Source organism: Mesitornis unicolor, unplaced genomic scaffold (genome assembly GCF_000695765.1).
Source record: "Mesitornis unicolor isolate BGI_N332 unplaced genomic scaffold, ASM69576v1 scaffold52457, whole genome shotgun sequence".
Taxonomy (NCBI): Eukaryota; Metazoa; Chordata; class Aves; order Mesitornithiformes; family Mesitornithidae; genus Mesitornis; species Mesitornis unicolor.
The window spans coordinates 10,946-27,861 of record NW_010196810.1 but is presented as its reverse complement, the minus strand read 5'-3'; the positions used below and the strand labels follow the sequence as shown (position 1 = coordinate 27,861).

Below are 16,916 nucleotides of genomic sequence, written 5' to 3'. Positions count from 1 at the left end.
GGGGAGGTGACTTAGGGCATCCTGCTGATAGGTCTGTTTATATTGCTTTCATGGAGCCTGGGTCACCCAGTTGCAAGCTTGTTCAAGGGAGAAGTATACGTTAAAACAAGTGATAGTGCGCTTTTTTTTTTCTTAAAGAATCGTGTACCTCATACAAAACTGAGTAGAGTCCCAGTGACTCCAGCTTGATGGGACTGCTCAGTGCTGTGGGTCATTCTTGTGTCAGCCCGCTCTACCTGGCTGCAGTAGGCTTTAGGACAAGCCTGTGTTCTTCCAGTGCCAGTGATCTATAGGTAGCGATGGAGCACAGTGGGTTTGCTCTATTACTGATTGCTTTCAACTCGAGTTTAAAATCTTATGCGTAACTTCATAAATTGCAGAGGCTGTAAGTCACGGTTGCCTCACAGACCCTGGATGAACTGTCCTTGATTTTACCTAGGAGCATCTTTTAAAACAGGTGGTGTATATTACTTCCTGCTAATCTGTATTTTTTGTATATTATTTTTATATAGTTTCTAGATAATATCTGCATTTTTAATATTGTCTAAGGTGAAGCAATACCTCATTTAAAATTAATTTACTATTAATAATGCAGTATTTAAAGACAAGACTAGTCAAGTGATGTAGTTCACTTACTTTTGAAACTAGCAGCTGCAGTCATTATTCAGCCCCAAAGGAAAACACAGTTGGCAAACACTATTCTCAAGTCTAAATTCTTTCCTTGCATAATTCAAGAAGGAAACTGCAGGCAAAGCTTGGAAATGGTCATTAGTTTCCCTAATGACCTAGTTTCCCTAGGTCATTAGGGAAAAACTTCTGTGGGAGCAAAGACAACAGCTGAAAAATACGCAGTTCCTCATTTCATAGATAGAGCAAATATGACTAAAGCCTTCACAAAATTCAAAAGGAGTATCTTACTACAAAGCTTCAGCTTGATACTATCAACCTGTACTTAGCCTTGAAGTAGATTTACATACAAGTTTCAATAAATCAGCTTTGTATGTCCTCAAGCTTTGCTATATTTGCAAAAAGTTTGCTGCTTTTCTGGTAGAACTACTTTAAGTTAGTCCTAGTTTCAGTTCCCTCTACCTGAAGTATTAAAAAGAGGCAGCCTGGCCTCTGCTAATTTTTAATCCATCCATTCATTTTCACAGTTATTTAAATATGTACCTAACAGCAAGATTAATTTTTCTTCTATAGGGACCAGCCAGATCTAGGGCAGTGAATTGTGTCAGGCTTTACAGAGAACAGAAGCAGATGCATAGATAATTGGGCAGGGGAAAATAATTTGATAACATTCTAAAGACTTTTTTTTTCTTTTAAGTGCTTTTCACTATGTGTCTCCTTTCACTTCTCAGTGCTTCTGTTAAGATGCACTAGCACCTGCCACATTGCAGTGCAGCTATGGAACACCTGGGGACAAAGCTGCAGACCATCAAACTGCTTAGCAGGCTCGTGTTTTCCTCCTCTGTTCTGCATTTACAGCTACCTTCAAATTGCCTTCTCTTTTTAGATCTGGATTCCTACAGGAAAGGGGCTTTAATTTAGACTCTGAAGCAGGCTCATCCTTAAAAGATGATTATTTTCACTTCATGCTCAACATTAGCCAGACAACATTCTCTTTCGTTCCACTCTAGCATTAATTAAAATAGTTCCCTCCTACAACATTTATTGTGAGTACAACTCAGCAAGGCAGAGTTGCTACTCATAGAGCTCATAGCCTGGAAGAGTATTAGCAGACTGAAGAAAGGCAGGGATCACTTGTGATGCCAGGAGGCAGTCTATGAAACCTGCCTCTTCACATACCTCCCAGATTCCTGAATGGAACAGGCTGGGGCATAGCCTGCACCAGCAGCTGAGAGCAAACCTGCATCTGTCCTGAGTTACAGAAACTTTGATATGGAAGAAAGGACTAACGGAGGAGAAGGGACAGCATGAAGGGGAAACAGCAGCACAAGTACCCCTCTCTGTGGTTTTCTCCCTTCTTCCTGTAAAGATACACAGCTCTTCTGTGGCCTAGCCCAAACCTGTGAAACTACAAACCTTCATTTCTGCAAAGAAAGGGCTTAAGCATTGCACATACACCATTACTGAAGTGCTGAAGTATGATTTGTCACCTGTGACTTCATCTCTTGACACAGTGAACTGTACTGGATACCTGCACTACTACCTGCACTCTACTGCATTAGTATGACCAAAGAACCAGTAAATAGAACAAGAGGTACTAAAAAGGTGGTGGTGTAATGTAGAGCTTGAAGTCTATTCAGATTATGTGCTAAGCATCAAGCTAAATCTTGATGCCAAGATTTTACTTAAAAAAGGCAAAAGGTCTAGCTAGCTAATTAACTTTGAACATGTTTTTATTGAAGAGAAAAAAAATAAGAAACAAGTTCCACAATTGAAGAGTAGATATGCTCTTCATTCAGCTCTTTGGCACAGCATTACATGCATCAGAACACAAACACAATGCATTAAAAGCAGCAAAGGTCAGTAATCACAGGTTGTACTAGGCAATACATTAAGCTCAGTATTATTTTTTTGCCACTCTGGTATGCCTGGACCCGTAAATTCTCCACTGTGTTTCTGTGTGCATTGCATAGTCTCTGAATTCAGAGATAAGAGACCAATTAAAATTGCTTCTCCAGTATTTTCTGTCTTTCATACAGTATGCAAGTGATGTTATTCCCCTTATGCCACCTGTGTACTGATGTTATCCACGCATGCTATCAATTTATGGAGAATAAAGTAATTGGAATAAAGGTAAATATTTAACTGACAGAAGTGATCCATCTCCACATTTTTTTTTAAATTAATCTAAACACTTCTAGTATTTGATAAAGAATGGGGTCAAGACCAGAAACATCACAGAACTAATGCTGTGTGCCTGCTTTTCTTAAGCCAGTCTTTCTTCTACTGCAGTATTAAAGACTCAGAACACCATGAAGCGATTTGCCATACATCTTTAATCACAGTACAGTCATGTAGTGTTTCTGCCTTTAAGGAATATTCTCCAAGTCACCCTTATTAATGAAAACTAAGTAAGTGCCAAAAAGTAAAATTACACTGCATAAACAACAGGATGTAAATTTATCTTTCAGTGTGTTCAAGCAGCTACTTGCGTATGGTCCGAAAAACTGTAACTGAAGTTTTGGAGAATTGCAACCATGTTCTAGCTGTAAGCTACATGCAGTTCACATCTGAATGTTATTCAAGGCAGCTGAGTTTCCTCCTACTGTAGCAGCAGCCAATAAGGAATGAAAGTCACACTAAAGGATCCTCTTGCCCTAAATTTGCAAAAGCAACATCCCCACTCAGTTTAAAGGGAAAACAAATTTCAGAAAGATTGCCAGTGTATTACAAGCTAATTAAAAAAACAACAAAACAAAAAACAGATGCCTGCAAGTATCCTCTAGTGGGATTAACTTCTTTAAATAATACAGCTTTTTGAGCTGACTAAGCTTTAAACAGGCTGGATGTATTTATTTTACAAGCAGCACAAGAAAAATCAAATACATTACTTATGTGTTCAATTTTCAAGCAACAGGTTCTAAGTAAAAACTGTATTCACACCTTCACTTTTACAATTAATACTGCCACGCAAGTTTCTCTGCTTAGTAATAATTTCTATGGAAATCAGAAACTTCTTTAGGCAGAATACTAAATTTAATTACAAAGGTGCTTAAAACAGATGTATACAAGGTAAAACAAGTGCAATGTACTAGAGCACTGATCTAAAAATGATAATTACATTGTGATATTTGAGGAAACTGGTGTCAAGTGTGCACAGGAATTAAGGTTATGACATTAAAATGCTGAACATTTTAATCAAATGAAATATTAGGTCAGCAATACTTAAGTCTCATGGGGATTTTGGGGCTTGTATCTCACATCTGTGCTCAACAGGTAGTTCCTCAAATGCTGGCACATACAAAAAGCAGCAGCTGATGCCAGGAAGTTGAGAGATGGGCTATTGTATTACCTGTGATTAAAAGAATCAAGGAAAATAACAACCATTAAATTAAGAGGACAACATGAGCTTAGATGAATTTCAGTGGCTGCATGCCTTCCTACAGTCCAAAAGTAAGTTTAAGCAAATGTTAAAGAGTAAACATACACAGTAATGAAGACCACATATTGCAATGATCATTTCACCTCCACCTGCTGCATGAGTCTTGATCACCATATGAGTTTAAATCACAGCCCAACTTGCTAGCGGGATGCCAGTTTGTAAAAAGGTTGAAAATTAACAGAAATTATAGAAAAAGAAACTTGCAAAGAAAGGCAAATACTCTTAAATCAGGTTGTATGTCTGGCTTCACAAGAGAGACAGCTGGGACAGTGGGAAAAAGACTGCAGAAAAAGATCTGTCTGGTCCTCTTGCTTGTAAGAAAAATACTGTGAAGTATTGTAACAAAGCAGCAAGCAGCTGTGCATCAGCTTAGCACTGTAGAGGGCACCACATTCTGCCTTTCCTCAGATCTACCAAAAAAGGTCAGCTTTCTAAAATCCCTGGGCCAGCAAGGGAGCCTGTGAGAGTATGGGAAATGCAGAGAGCTAATAACAAGTCAGCTATACAAATCTGGGGCACTGGGGAATCCCAGGTGAGGAGGTGGCAAAGACAAGGATATTGACAAGGGATCCTTGAAGGTCCTGTTTCTGTATCCTGTACACGTAAATACCAACCACTTGCCTGGCTCCTAGAACTCACCATCATGAGCTCCTAAGCATAAATTTACCTAGCGTGCCTTAAGCTGCTGAAGTTAGTTTTACAGGTGCTTAAATCCTTTATGTGCTATATTCAGTCTTCACTATAGCATAAAGCCTGACCACTTAAAATCCCAGAGAGCAGAAAAATGTGTAAGCCATTTCACAAAAGTGATTATTTTCAGTTATTTTCTTATCTGCATGCTGAATCAGAAAGCTCTAGACTCATCATGAGTAAATGCAGCCCCAGTCTTATTTCACCAGAGCTCTTCCTGCACATCAAGTATTATTTAGTCTTTGAAAAGATAAAAATGTCTATTACAGAGTTGTGGAATAAACCAGAAAGGAGCATCAGAAGTTTTAGGAGATACACAAATACACACAGAGACCAGGAGCAATAGCTGCAGTTCTATAGATAAATTTTACTTGTATGTCAGAAGCAGTAAGATTCGTAGAGCCTTAGGGGTTTTTTTATGCCCTTCTCAAATAAAACTACTCAAACTGTATACTCTTAGGTTTTCCATGGTCATTCTATCTAGTTTGTCCTGGAAAAAAAATAACAAAGGCTTTAAATCAGATCCCGTGTTTTTGAATTGCTGTTTGAAGCAATGAAACTGAAAACTAAGTTGTTAGACAGTAACTACGTGATACAAGTGTGGCTTTTCTATTAGCTTTACAAATGCACCTAAAGAAATTAGGACTTAATTTCTTAAAACAAATTACATTCGAGCCTTCTTGTACATCTCTTGTACAGCTGCTGTTGTTTTATTTGAGGAACAGAAGAAATAATCATGACTTCAAATCTTTGCCCTGGAAAAGGACATGGCAAAATGCTGATAGATACTGATGAGGCAGTAAACTAAGAGCCTTCTACCACAGAAAGTTGGAACATTTGACAATGTAATGTAAAAAATGTTAACAGCTATCACGTGAGGATGTTGGAAGGCATACACAGAGGCACACATGTTGCAAGAAACAGAAAATAATCTCTCTCAATCTGGAAGTGCAGGGAGCAGAATACACTTGCATATGTAAGACACCACATGCATGTTATATACTAAATACAGCATTATGCCACATCTTTTCATATAAACTGCTATATTCACAGAAGGGTATGAACCGAGCCATTTCAGTTACTCTCTCGATTCTAGTGTTACCTTCCTTATGAAAAAAGTAGTTATCCAAGCAGAACATTCCCTGAGTTGACACAGAAAGTCGATAAAAGCTGATTTTCATTTGGAAGTCTTCATAATTTACCAGGAAAAAAAAAAGCCACGCAGAGTTTGCTACTGTGCTAGTTTTAGGCATTTTAGTGCTTTATATTTGTATGTATGTAACTACATTGACAGTGTAATTACATCCTAAGAAAGCAAGACCTCACAAAACTGTCTATGATCTAATCCCAATTTGGGAAAACTGTTTTCTTATACTTTTCCTGAAGAGATCTCTCCAATTGGAATCCCATTCACATCCCAGGGTGAAAACACAGCCAAAATATATGCAAAGTTATGAAAGCCTACTGCATAACATCAAGAAACTGCTGATTTCACAACCATCACAGATTTGGGGACACAAAGAGAGCCAGAGACAGATGAATGCAAACAACCGTACACAGCTACATAGGAGAAAGGAAAAAACCCTCAAGTCAGCCACAGTCTTGCTCTGCACCCTGCTGAGATCAGTTTGCAGATGAAAGTGAGAAAGTTTCACCTGGCCTGGAACCCTTTAAGGGTTTCCACTGTATCATTTTGCAGAGATGCTCTCAAACCCAACCTGAAAGAGGAATCAGTATTTATACTCTGCTTACTTCTAGTAATTCACAAATGTCTAGCTATTTGGATTGAAAAATATAACTTGTTTACATAAATATTTTCAACATCCAAGAAAATGTACAAATCTAAAGTTAAACACATTTGGCTTGCAACAAGCCCTGTTTGTAAATGTCTTTATAAAGGCTCAGTTTTGAAGAAAAGTAGTAATTTTAAATACAACCAATATACAGCAAATGCCATCCCATTGTATAGAGACACTCACCATTCTTCTACCCTTCCAGTGAAACTGAACGATAACATTCCATGTCTGCTTGTAAGCAACATATACCTTGTTTTGGTCCTGCCACCCCTATGCCTTGGGGCGGTCTTTTTACAGCTCAGAGAAAGCCTTGCACCCGAAATATTCAGCAGCATTGTGCAAAACCATGATTTAGTCCCCAAGGCTTTGAGTTGACTGTGTAAAAGTGGAAAACCATGAAGACATAGCTGATTTTGCACTTGTGAAGGCTCCTCCAACTGACTGACCTGCATTACAAACCAAAAGGAAGAAGATCAGTAGTGTAGTGTTATCATCACTAAGCTACAAAAAAGAACTACATAAAAAAAACCCTAAAAATCACACATTTAGTTGTCCAATTTGGGATTTAAAATCCAAGTCCAGGGTCTGTCAGAAAATATTCAGAGAACTTGAACACACTAGCTCAGCAGAAATGACCTACGTTGCCTTAGTCGCCAGACTTTGGGCCAAAAGGTGCCTTGCCAGAGTGTACAACAGCAAGATGTGTAGAAAGACTCCAGTTGAATAAAAGAGGAAGCTAAACAATTTTTGGCAAAGCTACTGCAGAAATACTATCAGAGTTTTCAATGGAGAACTCACATTATCCCGCACTGCAGGATGACAACGTGATGTCACCCCTGTTCAAATGCAACAAGTGCTTTGACAGAAAGTTACAGACTATTGCAAAAAATGACACATGGTCTTCTGCTGATTTCAAGCAGCTCTGGACAGTTTCAGTCAAATGACATAAAAATGAGAACAGCTCAATGCAGAAGGTGCTGTGGTGGTGGTGTGGTCTTAGTATTTCCAGATTACATGAAAGCTTGTACCTGAACATTGCTCTTCCCACATTCATCTCCAGCCCACACTGGGAAATTAATTTACACTAGTTATTTCTCTGGCTGCTTGTCTTTCCACTACCACACAATATAGAGGGCCTCAGTCAAGAGCTTTACCCCTCAAAATGCTGCTCTGTTTTATATGCATGTTATAAAGCACACTTGGATTAGAGTGAAATATAACCAAGATACAGGATGCTTCTTCAAAAAAAAGCTTAGGTACAAGATTGTTTTAAATAAATTTCTTACCTACAGCTTTTCCTGTTTGTACAACATTTCGGCTAGTAGAAACCATCACATTTCCAATCTTCTTTCCACGTTCACTGTTTTGCACAGAGCTAAACGAGAGATACTGAAGACTGTTAGTTGACTGCCTTCTTTTTACTTCCAGGTATGAGAAAAATACATAGTTAAAGTACCAATACACACAAGTTTACATAGCATTCATCTATATGTGTGTGTATATATATCTGTATCTATATATAGATATCTATATATAGTCAAGGCCGTAATTCCTGCAATGCATCTTATCTATCCATCTGGATCAATTAGGCCAGCTTCTCAGAGGAAGAAAAGATACTGTCAGCATGACAGGAATCAAAGTGCCCAATGGTTCGATCTTATACAACACACTTTATACCTTTCCTAAATGTTTACTAAAGTGCATTTATATTTTAAATTACAAAGTCAGATTTGCAGTAGTTTTGAGAAGTTTTGGCCCCAATATATACAAGCTTTAAACAAAACAGTGTTACTGATAAGTCATAACTTTTTTTTATAAAAAGTGTTTACTTTGTAACTTGCTCCAAGATTAAATTTTTTATCAAGTACAGTTTACATTCCTTTTTCCTGCTTTTGTTGAAGAAACACAAGAAGACAGCAGACATTGCCATCATTTGGAAAGAAAAACAAAACAATCAGTTCTACTGCATACGTGTGATCATTGAAAATAATCTCATTTTGTTTTAAATTGTAACATTCAAATCCACATTTAGGCTTTGCAGACCCATTTATGTAAAACTTAACACATCATGCCACATCCGTTTCCCATTTGCAAAATCTTCTGTGTAGGTAAAAAAAGCAGAAAGAACAGAATGCACCAAGAACAAGTTTAGGCTCAGTTTGCAAAAGCAAAGTAATTTTGATGGTTATCTGATAACAAGGTCCCATCTGGAGAATAAAGGCACCGTTGTAAATATATTTATTATTAGAGACACACCAAGTACGGGTCCCTTTACATTGGTTTCAGGCTATTCAGAGGAGTTAGTATCTCCCCTTTCCAACACAAAAATAGGGCAAGTAAAAGATTATAGACACCTCCATATCTTGCAAATTAAGTCTTTCTACAAAGACCATCCATTAATAATAAGAGCTCCTATCAGCATGCACCTTATTGAAGGCAGTTACCTTGAGATAAACCTTGATTTATTTGCATTCTCAATCACCATCATGGAAATTTAATCTGTCGTTGGTCAGCAAAAGCATCAAAAAGATTCAGCAGGCTGCAGTCTTAACCTTTTTATTCCTCAAGCTGTTTTTCTATATTAGCATGTGTTTTAGGTCTACTCACAGTATACTGAAAATAATGGTGTACAGTCAAGGCAGGTGCAGAACCAGCAGCGTGATATTGCTGATTTACAGGCATCTTAAAGAACCAGTCTCTGATGTTTTACAGTCAACACAGCTAAGGGAGAAAACGATCCATTTTGCTTGGTGCATAAACAAGAAGAGATAATTCACTGCAACTCCAAGACTGGATTCAGGCTTCAGTTAGAGCTGCGCTGCTATGGGAATGTAAAAAGCACCAAGGAGGTTTAGACTTGAATGCTACAGGTAAGAGCAGAGACCACCTTAAAGTTCAGTTGAGCGTAGTGCAATAAGAGATCATGTAAAGCTCATTTTAAACTTCTAAACTGAAGGAACTGAACCATGCCTCAGTACATATCCAGTGAACTTTGAGGGGTTTAGAACAATGTTGTATTAAAAACCAGCTAATTAAGGAAAAAAAAGGCTGTTTTGTCCTAATACTGAGACTTGATGTCAACATACAGAAGACCACTGATGAAAGTTTCATCAACTTTAGTTTACAATTGAAAAATAAATATGCAAAAGCCTTATAACCACAATGAAAAAAATCAGGGCTCTATTACATCAAGTCCAACACAAAATAGGGCATTAGCACTGTTTTTCCCTATTTCAGGCAAATGTTTAATCTTTAGATGTGGTGATGTTCTGCAGAGAATGTTGACTATAGTTTCATGTACATGACCAATTTAAATCATTATTTTGTTTAGTTTTAAATCATTATTTCATTTAGTTCATCACAGCAAATGTTATTAATATAGTTAGAAATATTTGACCACACTGTTTTTTAAAAAAAAGTAGATTAAAGTACTGTATACTTACTGTGACAATCTTAACTTAACATCTGATACAGAGTACTGTCCCTGGAACGGGTGGCTAGAAGAGGAGGAAAAACCCAAGAAAACATTAAGTATTTATTTTTTTCCACTACGAATCCATATTATTACAATTATTAGTTGTACTCTGTGGCTTACAAAAAGGAAAAATATTATTTTGTAGCTATACTACTCTGTCACTTTATGAAAGGCTAGGTCCTACTGATGATTCAACCTTAGATTTCCTATGAACTACCTGTAACGTGCCTTCTATTTACAGACCGGATATTGACCATCTTTTCTAGCAGCAGAAAAATAAGCAAAAAAGGAAACAAATAAAAAAGGAAAAAGAGCAGTCTTCAGACTATAGCAGCTGACAAAGCAAACAAAACTCCCTGCAGTACAGTAATAACCCATGCTAAACAGAACACATGCACAGCCAGCAGGGTTACCAAGGTCGGCATCATCTAATCTTTGAGTGAAAATACACACAAAACAACCCAAAGCATAGAAGATGCAACATACACCAGCCAGCTCCCCTCCATCCCCATCAGTGACAAGCCTGGACACAGCTATTCCCTGAACACCTGGAAGCAACTAATAAAAAGCAGAACCATCTGAGGACAGTTCCTGAGGAATGAGACCTTCTGCAGCTTGGGACAGCCAAAAGTCAACCTGAACAAGTTTCACTTCTCCCGACTCTGGATATATTTTCCTTCGTAACAGCTCAGAATTAGAGAAAGGTATAGATGAACAGAAATACTTCGTTTCTGTACTTACAGAATAGGGCCCCAAAGTTTCATGCTCATGGCTTTATAGCAGGAACAAGGGAAAAAAGAAAGGGAGGGGGGGGGAAAAAAAAAAAGTTTCTTTACCTGGAATTTACCTCTGCCAGAGCCGGATGCTTGTTGCTATTCCATACTCTGTAGTTGTGGGTATTCTTCCAGGCTGCTACAAATGCTGTTCCAAAGTCTGATAAAGTCTTTTCATTGTCTGATACATTAAAATCAAGATGAGAATTTGCAGCAATTTATTAGAGATGTAATACACGACAAATTACTTTTTTTCTTGTAAAGAAAAATCAAAATTTTCCAGGCTCTTATCAAATCAAAGGCAATTAAAACTCTAGCACTAAAAACTGGGCACTTCAATAATATTGTATTATTTTAATTTCAAAGTGTTCAAATTTCAATGTCAGGACAAGAAGAAAAAAAAAAGCAACTTAAAAAAAATACTTTTCTTATTTTTAATTCATTTACAAAGTTCTAAGTAAAGAGGAAAATTTCCTCTGAGTTAAGACAAAAAATACTGAACTCCAGAAAACACAAGCTTATAAATCCTCTAGACTACATTTTTTACTTATGTGAATCCCTACTTAAGATCATGGCAGGAAGGGAAAGAAATGGAACAGCCTAATAAAACTTCCTGAAAACAGCCACCTAACTTCACCTCTCCTTGAATCCAATTAGTTCCCCAAAATTAACTTCAGGTTGCAACATAGTCTGTAAGACACTGAAGCTGTAAAAGTCTCATCATATATGGGGTTTCAGGTACTTCTACTTATGAGGAAAGCTTAATTAAATCAAGGAGAAGGAGACAGTCAACAAAGAAAGTCTCTGTAAGGTGGTGAAGTAAAAAAAAGCAATAAGCTTGTCAAACAATGACAAGGATAGGCAAGGACAACTGAAAAAGCAGTCTAAAATGAAACATTAGGCAGAGGGAGATCCAATGATAGGCCACACATTTAACAGAGTAAATGCTTCTTACACCCACCCTCATCTCAGTCCCCAGACAAGGTATTTGTTCTACCTGGCTGCAGCACAGCAGCAAGCAGTGCATGAAGATAAGCGCTGAACTGAGCCCTGATCCACTCATCTCCTCCTTCCCATCCGGTGCCATCAAGGAAAACATCGTCTCTGTTCTCAGTTACATGCTTCACCAAGTAATCTGCAAATCTGAGGTCAGCAGTTGTTGGGTTCAGGATCTTGCGGAGTTCTGGATCGTGAATTTGTACGTGAGCATCTTCTATCTGTTGGAAATAAATGCAGAACCTTATTAAATTTGTATAATTTGTTAGGATAGGATTAGATAAGCTGTGCAAAACTAATACTTGTTTTTCTGTGTATTATTATATCCAATATTAGAATTTGCAGGGCACTTTAAAAAATTTTATTTTGTTGCTGGTGTAATTTTACTTTTCATGTCATGGGCTTTTTTCATGACTTTGTAATAAGGGCTTCAAAAATAAGTGCTTGCAGCTGAGAAACTGATACAATTGGATAATAAAGCATACTGCTATTGGCTTCCTTCTGATTGAATCAAGAGGTTAAAAAAATATCTAAGAAAACACTCAGTTCTAGCAAATAGATTTAACTATATAATCAGCATTTGGTGAGCTACATACAGGTAATCAATAAACTGAAGCCGCTAGGCAAATAGATGTAAGCACCAAACTTTCCCTGCCAAATCCTGTCAAATAAGCAGTTGGGAAGATGACCGTATTCTGGTTATATCAGAACAGTACCTGACTTTCTGAGAAGAGTTAATTATTTCTTTGGCCATTTGTTTCTTCTTGATATTTTTGGAGACTGTGGGTTTAGATTTAGGTAGCAATAGATAAGCAGTTTTATTTATTTAAATGTTTACCCTTGGAATTATTTAAGAATTTATTTCATATGGAAGTAATTCAACATTTGGGCATGAATGTTAAACTTTAAAGCTATATTTGAGATGTGGCCTCTGCTTCTCCCCAGCCAGCTCAAGACATTGAAATGCAAAGGTTCGTACTTCCACAACTGCATCACTCAGATACTTCTGCTGACGGAACAGGATGTTGGTGGCTCCCGCAACAAAGCCGCGGACTGTTACATCTGAGAGGAGATGATGCTGCTGCAGCGCCATGTACGGCAAACAAAGGTATCCCTAAAGTAACAGGGAGATTTACAGGATTAATATAAAGCAAAAAAAAAATTGTCCATATTCAGAGTTTCTCCCAATAATAGCTAGCACATTCCACCCAGAATGAACCTTGGTTATTACAACTTCAGCCACGATTATCTATTGCTTTGCTATGTTGCATCTGCAAAGCAAAGCAACCAGATTCCACAAGCATTAGATTTTGCAAGAGGTTGTGTTGCCTCTCAGTCTCAGGACTGAAACTGAAATAAAATGCAAAGGACAGGAATCAAATGTGTTTATAAGACAACAGAATGAGTAGTATAAAACAAGAGTGAGGTCTCAGGTCAGTTCAGAGACACGAAGTCAATGGAAATCAAGATTAATCTCTCCACTTGCATACCATGATGTTTTCTGGTAGTGCTGAGGCACTTAATGCAGGAAAGCTACAGACTGCTAGCCACAGTTTTGTAGGTGGAGTTTTCCAGGCTTCAGAGATAGCAATCAATTTTTGATAAGCACGCGCACGCCAGCTTGAAGAAAGAGCAGGACAGAAAGCAAAACACTGCCTTTCAGCCACTCCATACTTGCAAATTAATCTAATATCCTACATTCCAATTAAACAAAACCCCAAACATTTTGAAAAAAGGCTCTGAGGTTAAGTCATTGAGGTATCATTGAGAAGCAGCTGTAGTTATTGTAATTTTTTTTAAAATGTAAGATCAATGTAGCCCTGAAGTCTAATTCCAGCTGTTCAACTGCATAAAGCACAAAGCAATTTATTCACTAGAAGAAACCCAGAAGAGCTCATGGCATACTGGACAAACAAGGAGCACGTGCACTTTATCACGCAGTACATGGTAATTGGAAACACATGGAAGAAAGGAGCACAACTATTCCCTTTCATTAGACTAGGCACGGGGATGGCTTTCCAGATGACAAGCACTTATCAGTTAAAAATAAACAGCCTGTGTCAAAGGAACAACGGTGCTTTGAAAGGAATCACCAACCTAAAATGGAAAATTTTCTGAAAATGTGGTTTAAGAAGGTGGCAAAGGAAGGTTTAGTTACTGTATATTCAAGCAGTGAAGTCCTGGAAATCTTTCACTAAAGTATCAAGTTCCCAAATTCACATTTGTCTGTAAGTATAACAACTTCTATTTTCACGAACGTATTAAAAAGAGTGCAAATGAAACGAGTATTAGATCTTACAGAACTGGTACCAAAGAAACAAGTATCAAAAGCTATTTTTCCTTATGCTCAGGTGTACTTGGATAATGCGTTGTGCCATCTGGCAAAATCTCCTCCCATTCAAATTTGCCAGGTTTATTAAGTCTTTCCGTGGCACGACATGAAACAACCCTGAGATGAGAGCACTAAAAGAGATTTAAACTTTCCAGTAAGTGGTTAAACTGTAACTTGGAACCACATTTTTTCTGATAACTTAAAGAGTTGTAGAGCCTTTTCTACTTTAATTACATTGGATAAATTAAAATGAAAAGTACCTTTCTGGAACAGCAGTTAAACAAGTAGAAATCGTCAGTTTCCTTAAAATTGTTTACTTTTCCATTTTATGAGCTTAGTGGCAAAGTAAGTATGCACTGGTAGGCTCCCTTCTCAATTATTTTTATTTTCTTCTTGCTTTCAATCTAGTATTTTCAATAGACCTAGACTAAGCATAATTTACAGGCCATTCTTTTCTTTAAACAGACCATAAAGACAAACACCAGACTGCAGATTGTTGTTGAAAAAGTGTTTCTAACAGTGACGTGAGGGCAATGACATCTGACCTCCTCACTTGGGCCCACATAGCACATAATTTCCAGCGAAAGTTATTGTGAGAAGCCCAAACACAACCATCAAATACAATGTTCTGCAAGAAAATGCAAATAAGCACCTCCAAAGGAAGAAACATCACTTTGAACCTCATCAGCTTGAGGAAATAAATCTGAATCATCTACTTTCTGGGCAAATGTTAATCTAAAAAGTTATTACATTAAAAACAAAATAAAAAATACGTATTAAGATATCACTTATTTTACTAACAAAAGTATTTTTTAAAGGGACACATTCTCCCTGGTTTTCATGGGAAACCAGCCCTACTAAATATACTACTTGTTATGTGACAATGTCCATCAGAGTTGTTAGCGACACTCTGGAATACCTGTAGTTCACTTAAGCATCAGCACAAGCTTAAAATTCTCCATCTCAGCACCATGCACATGGAAAGAGTCAAAGACAATTAAGAAGAGTTACCACGGAAATAAGGATGAAATACTTATATATATATTTTTATATTTTTGTGTGTACATATATACACATATTTATATATGGATTTTGTGCATATATATACACACACACACACATTTATAAATACATATACAAAAATAAAAAGAGGAAAACATAGGCTTAAGTGTCAGCTAAGATACTGTTTTCAGAATTTTAGTTTAGATAAAGATATCTAAACACTTCTTAAGTACTCTGATCTTGCCCCATATAGGTTAGATCAGCAATTCTTCAGAGTAAAAAAAAAAAAACACCAGTGGTTACTGATACGTACCATTAACTAATCACAGTGGGGTTGCAGTGAACCATCATGTAGAATTGCAAACAATGTACATATACATATAAAAGTGCAATGCATGTGTGCATGTACACACGCCTCTTGGATGTGCACTCATGCTTTCCACCTGCCTAGGAACACAATCACTTGCCAGAGACTGTACTTACGTGTTTTGTAGTACCCTACTGTCCATGTGGCGTTGGGTAACCAAAATTACTAGCCACTTCTGAAAAACAGATGTCTTTATGAGTTACCAGGTATCATGGACAACATGTTTACCTTTGTAAAAATAGCCAGTGGCATACCATACTGGTCCTCTTCTAACCCAGATATCAGTCCTGGCACAAGCACTGCATGTCCTGTATTGGCTTGGGGCTGCACAGTGATTGGAAGGCTTTCTGAGCTCATCCCTTTGCCCGGAAGTTTTTCAGCCTGTTCTGACGCTGTACTTTCACGTTCTCCTTCCTTCAAATTAGACTCCTCCAAAATGCTAGGATCTAAGGTCTCCCAGTCACTTTCAGAGGACACTGGAGAGGTGTGGGAAGGAACTTTCAAGTGCTGCACAGTACCACTGGAGGACTGAGCTCCATTGCAAGTCTTCTCTGACTGACAGAAAGGCACGTTTGCTTTTTGACCTTCCAGTGAATGGTTTCCTGCCATCCTCCTGTCTCCATTTCCCATTCCTAAGTTTGTATTTGAAATATCAGCAGCAGACACAGAAACAGAGTCATCTAACCGTGATGTATTTTCCTGCAAGCCAACATCTTCTGATATGCTCTTTCTTGGTCTATACTGTGAGCAGTCAGTAAGACCATGTTCAATCATACCTGCAAAGTGATAGCATTCATGAGTATCAACTTCTCAATAAAAACTGTAGTTACTTTTGTTAAATAAAATGAACAAAGTGCTCATGTGCATAGTGAAAATCACATATTTTCAAACACTGCTTTGGGGGGTGGGGGCAGGGAAGTGTGTGTTAAAAAAAAAAACCTCAAAAATCTCAAACCCCACACCTTCTCCTTAAGAATCTGTCCCAACTCTTGCTTTAAGACTGGTTAGAAGCCAAGAATTAGCAAAGATAGGAGTTTTGGTTTTGTCTGTTTGTTGTTTGGTTTTTTCCTTTTTCTCCTTTTGAAAGCGCATGCAGAAGGAAAAGAGGTATTTGGTTTGGTGGGGTTTTTTTAAGGAACTTGACAGGAATATTCAACTCATTCAGGGTCCTACCTATATTACCACTAGGCAATACAAGAGATCCTCTGGTTCCGATTAAGCACAGGAAACAACCCATAGAGTGCAAGTAGTAAGTATTTGGAGATGTGTACGTAGCACAGGGACACCCATCTTTCAGGCAACATACCAACATAACTCTACCATCATATAAGTTGATTTCCAAATGAAACAGTACAGCCAGTGCCACTTATCACCAGAAAACATATAAAAGGAAGTCCAAACTTCTTTTTCTTACCA

General features: G+C 37.7%; 1 protein-coding gene across 1 annotated transcript in view; it reads right to left on the bottom strand.

Moving 5' to 3' along the window:
• Nucleotides 1-6,569: 6,569 nt before the first annotated feature.
• The window catches only part of AVL9 (AVL9 homolog (S. cerevisiase)), a gene marked incomplete at its 5' end in the record, with an annotated part of 19,436 nt that continues 9,089 nt past the window's right edge, over nucleotides 6,570-16,916 (bottom strand). The window contains 7 exons of the mRNA XM_010188591.1: nucleotides 6,570-7,001; nucleotides 7,842-7,930; nucleotides 9,999-10,052; nucleotides 10,867-10,984; nucleotides 11,801-12,020; nucleotides 12,779-12,913; nucleotides 15,729-16,285. Coding sequence (XP_010186893.1) covers nucleotides 6,907-7,001; nucleotides 7,842-7,930; nucleotides 9,999-10,052; nucleotides 10,867-10,984; nucleotides 11,801-12,020; nucleotides 12,779-12,913; nucleotides 15,729-16,285 — 1,268 coding nt within the window. The remainder of the gene's footprint in view (nucleotides 7,002-7,841; nucleotides 7,931-9,998; nucleotides 10,053-10,866; nucleotides 10,985-11,800; nucleotides 12,021-12,778; nucleotides 12,914-15,728; nucleotides 16,286-16,916) is intronic.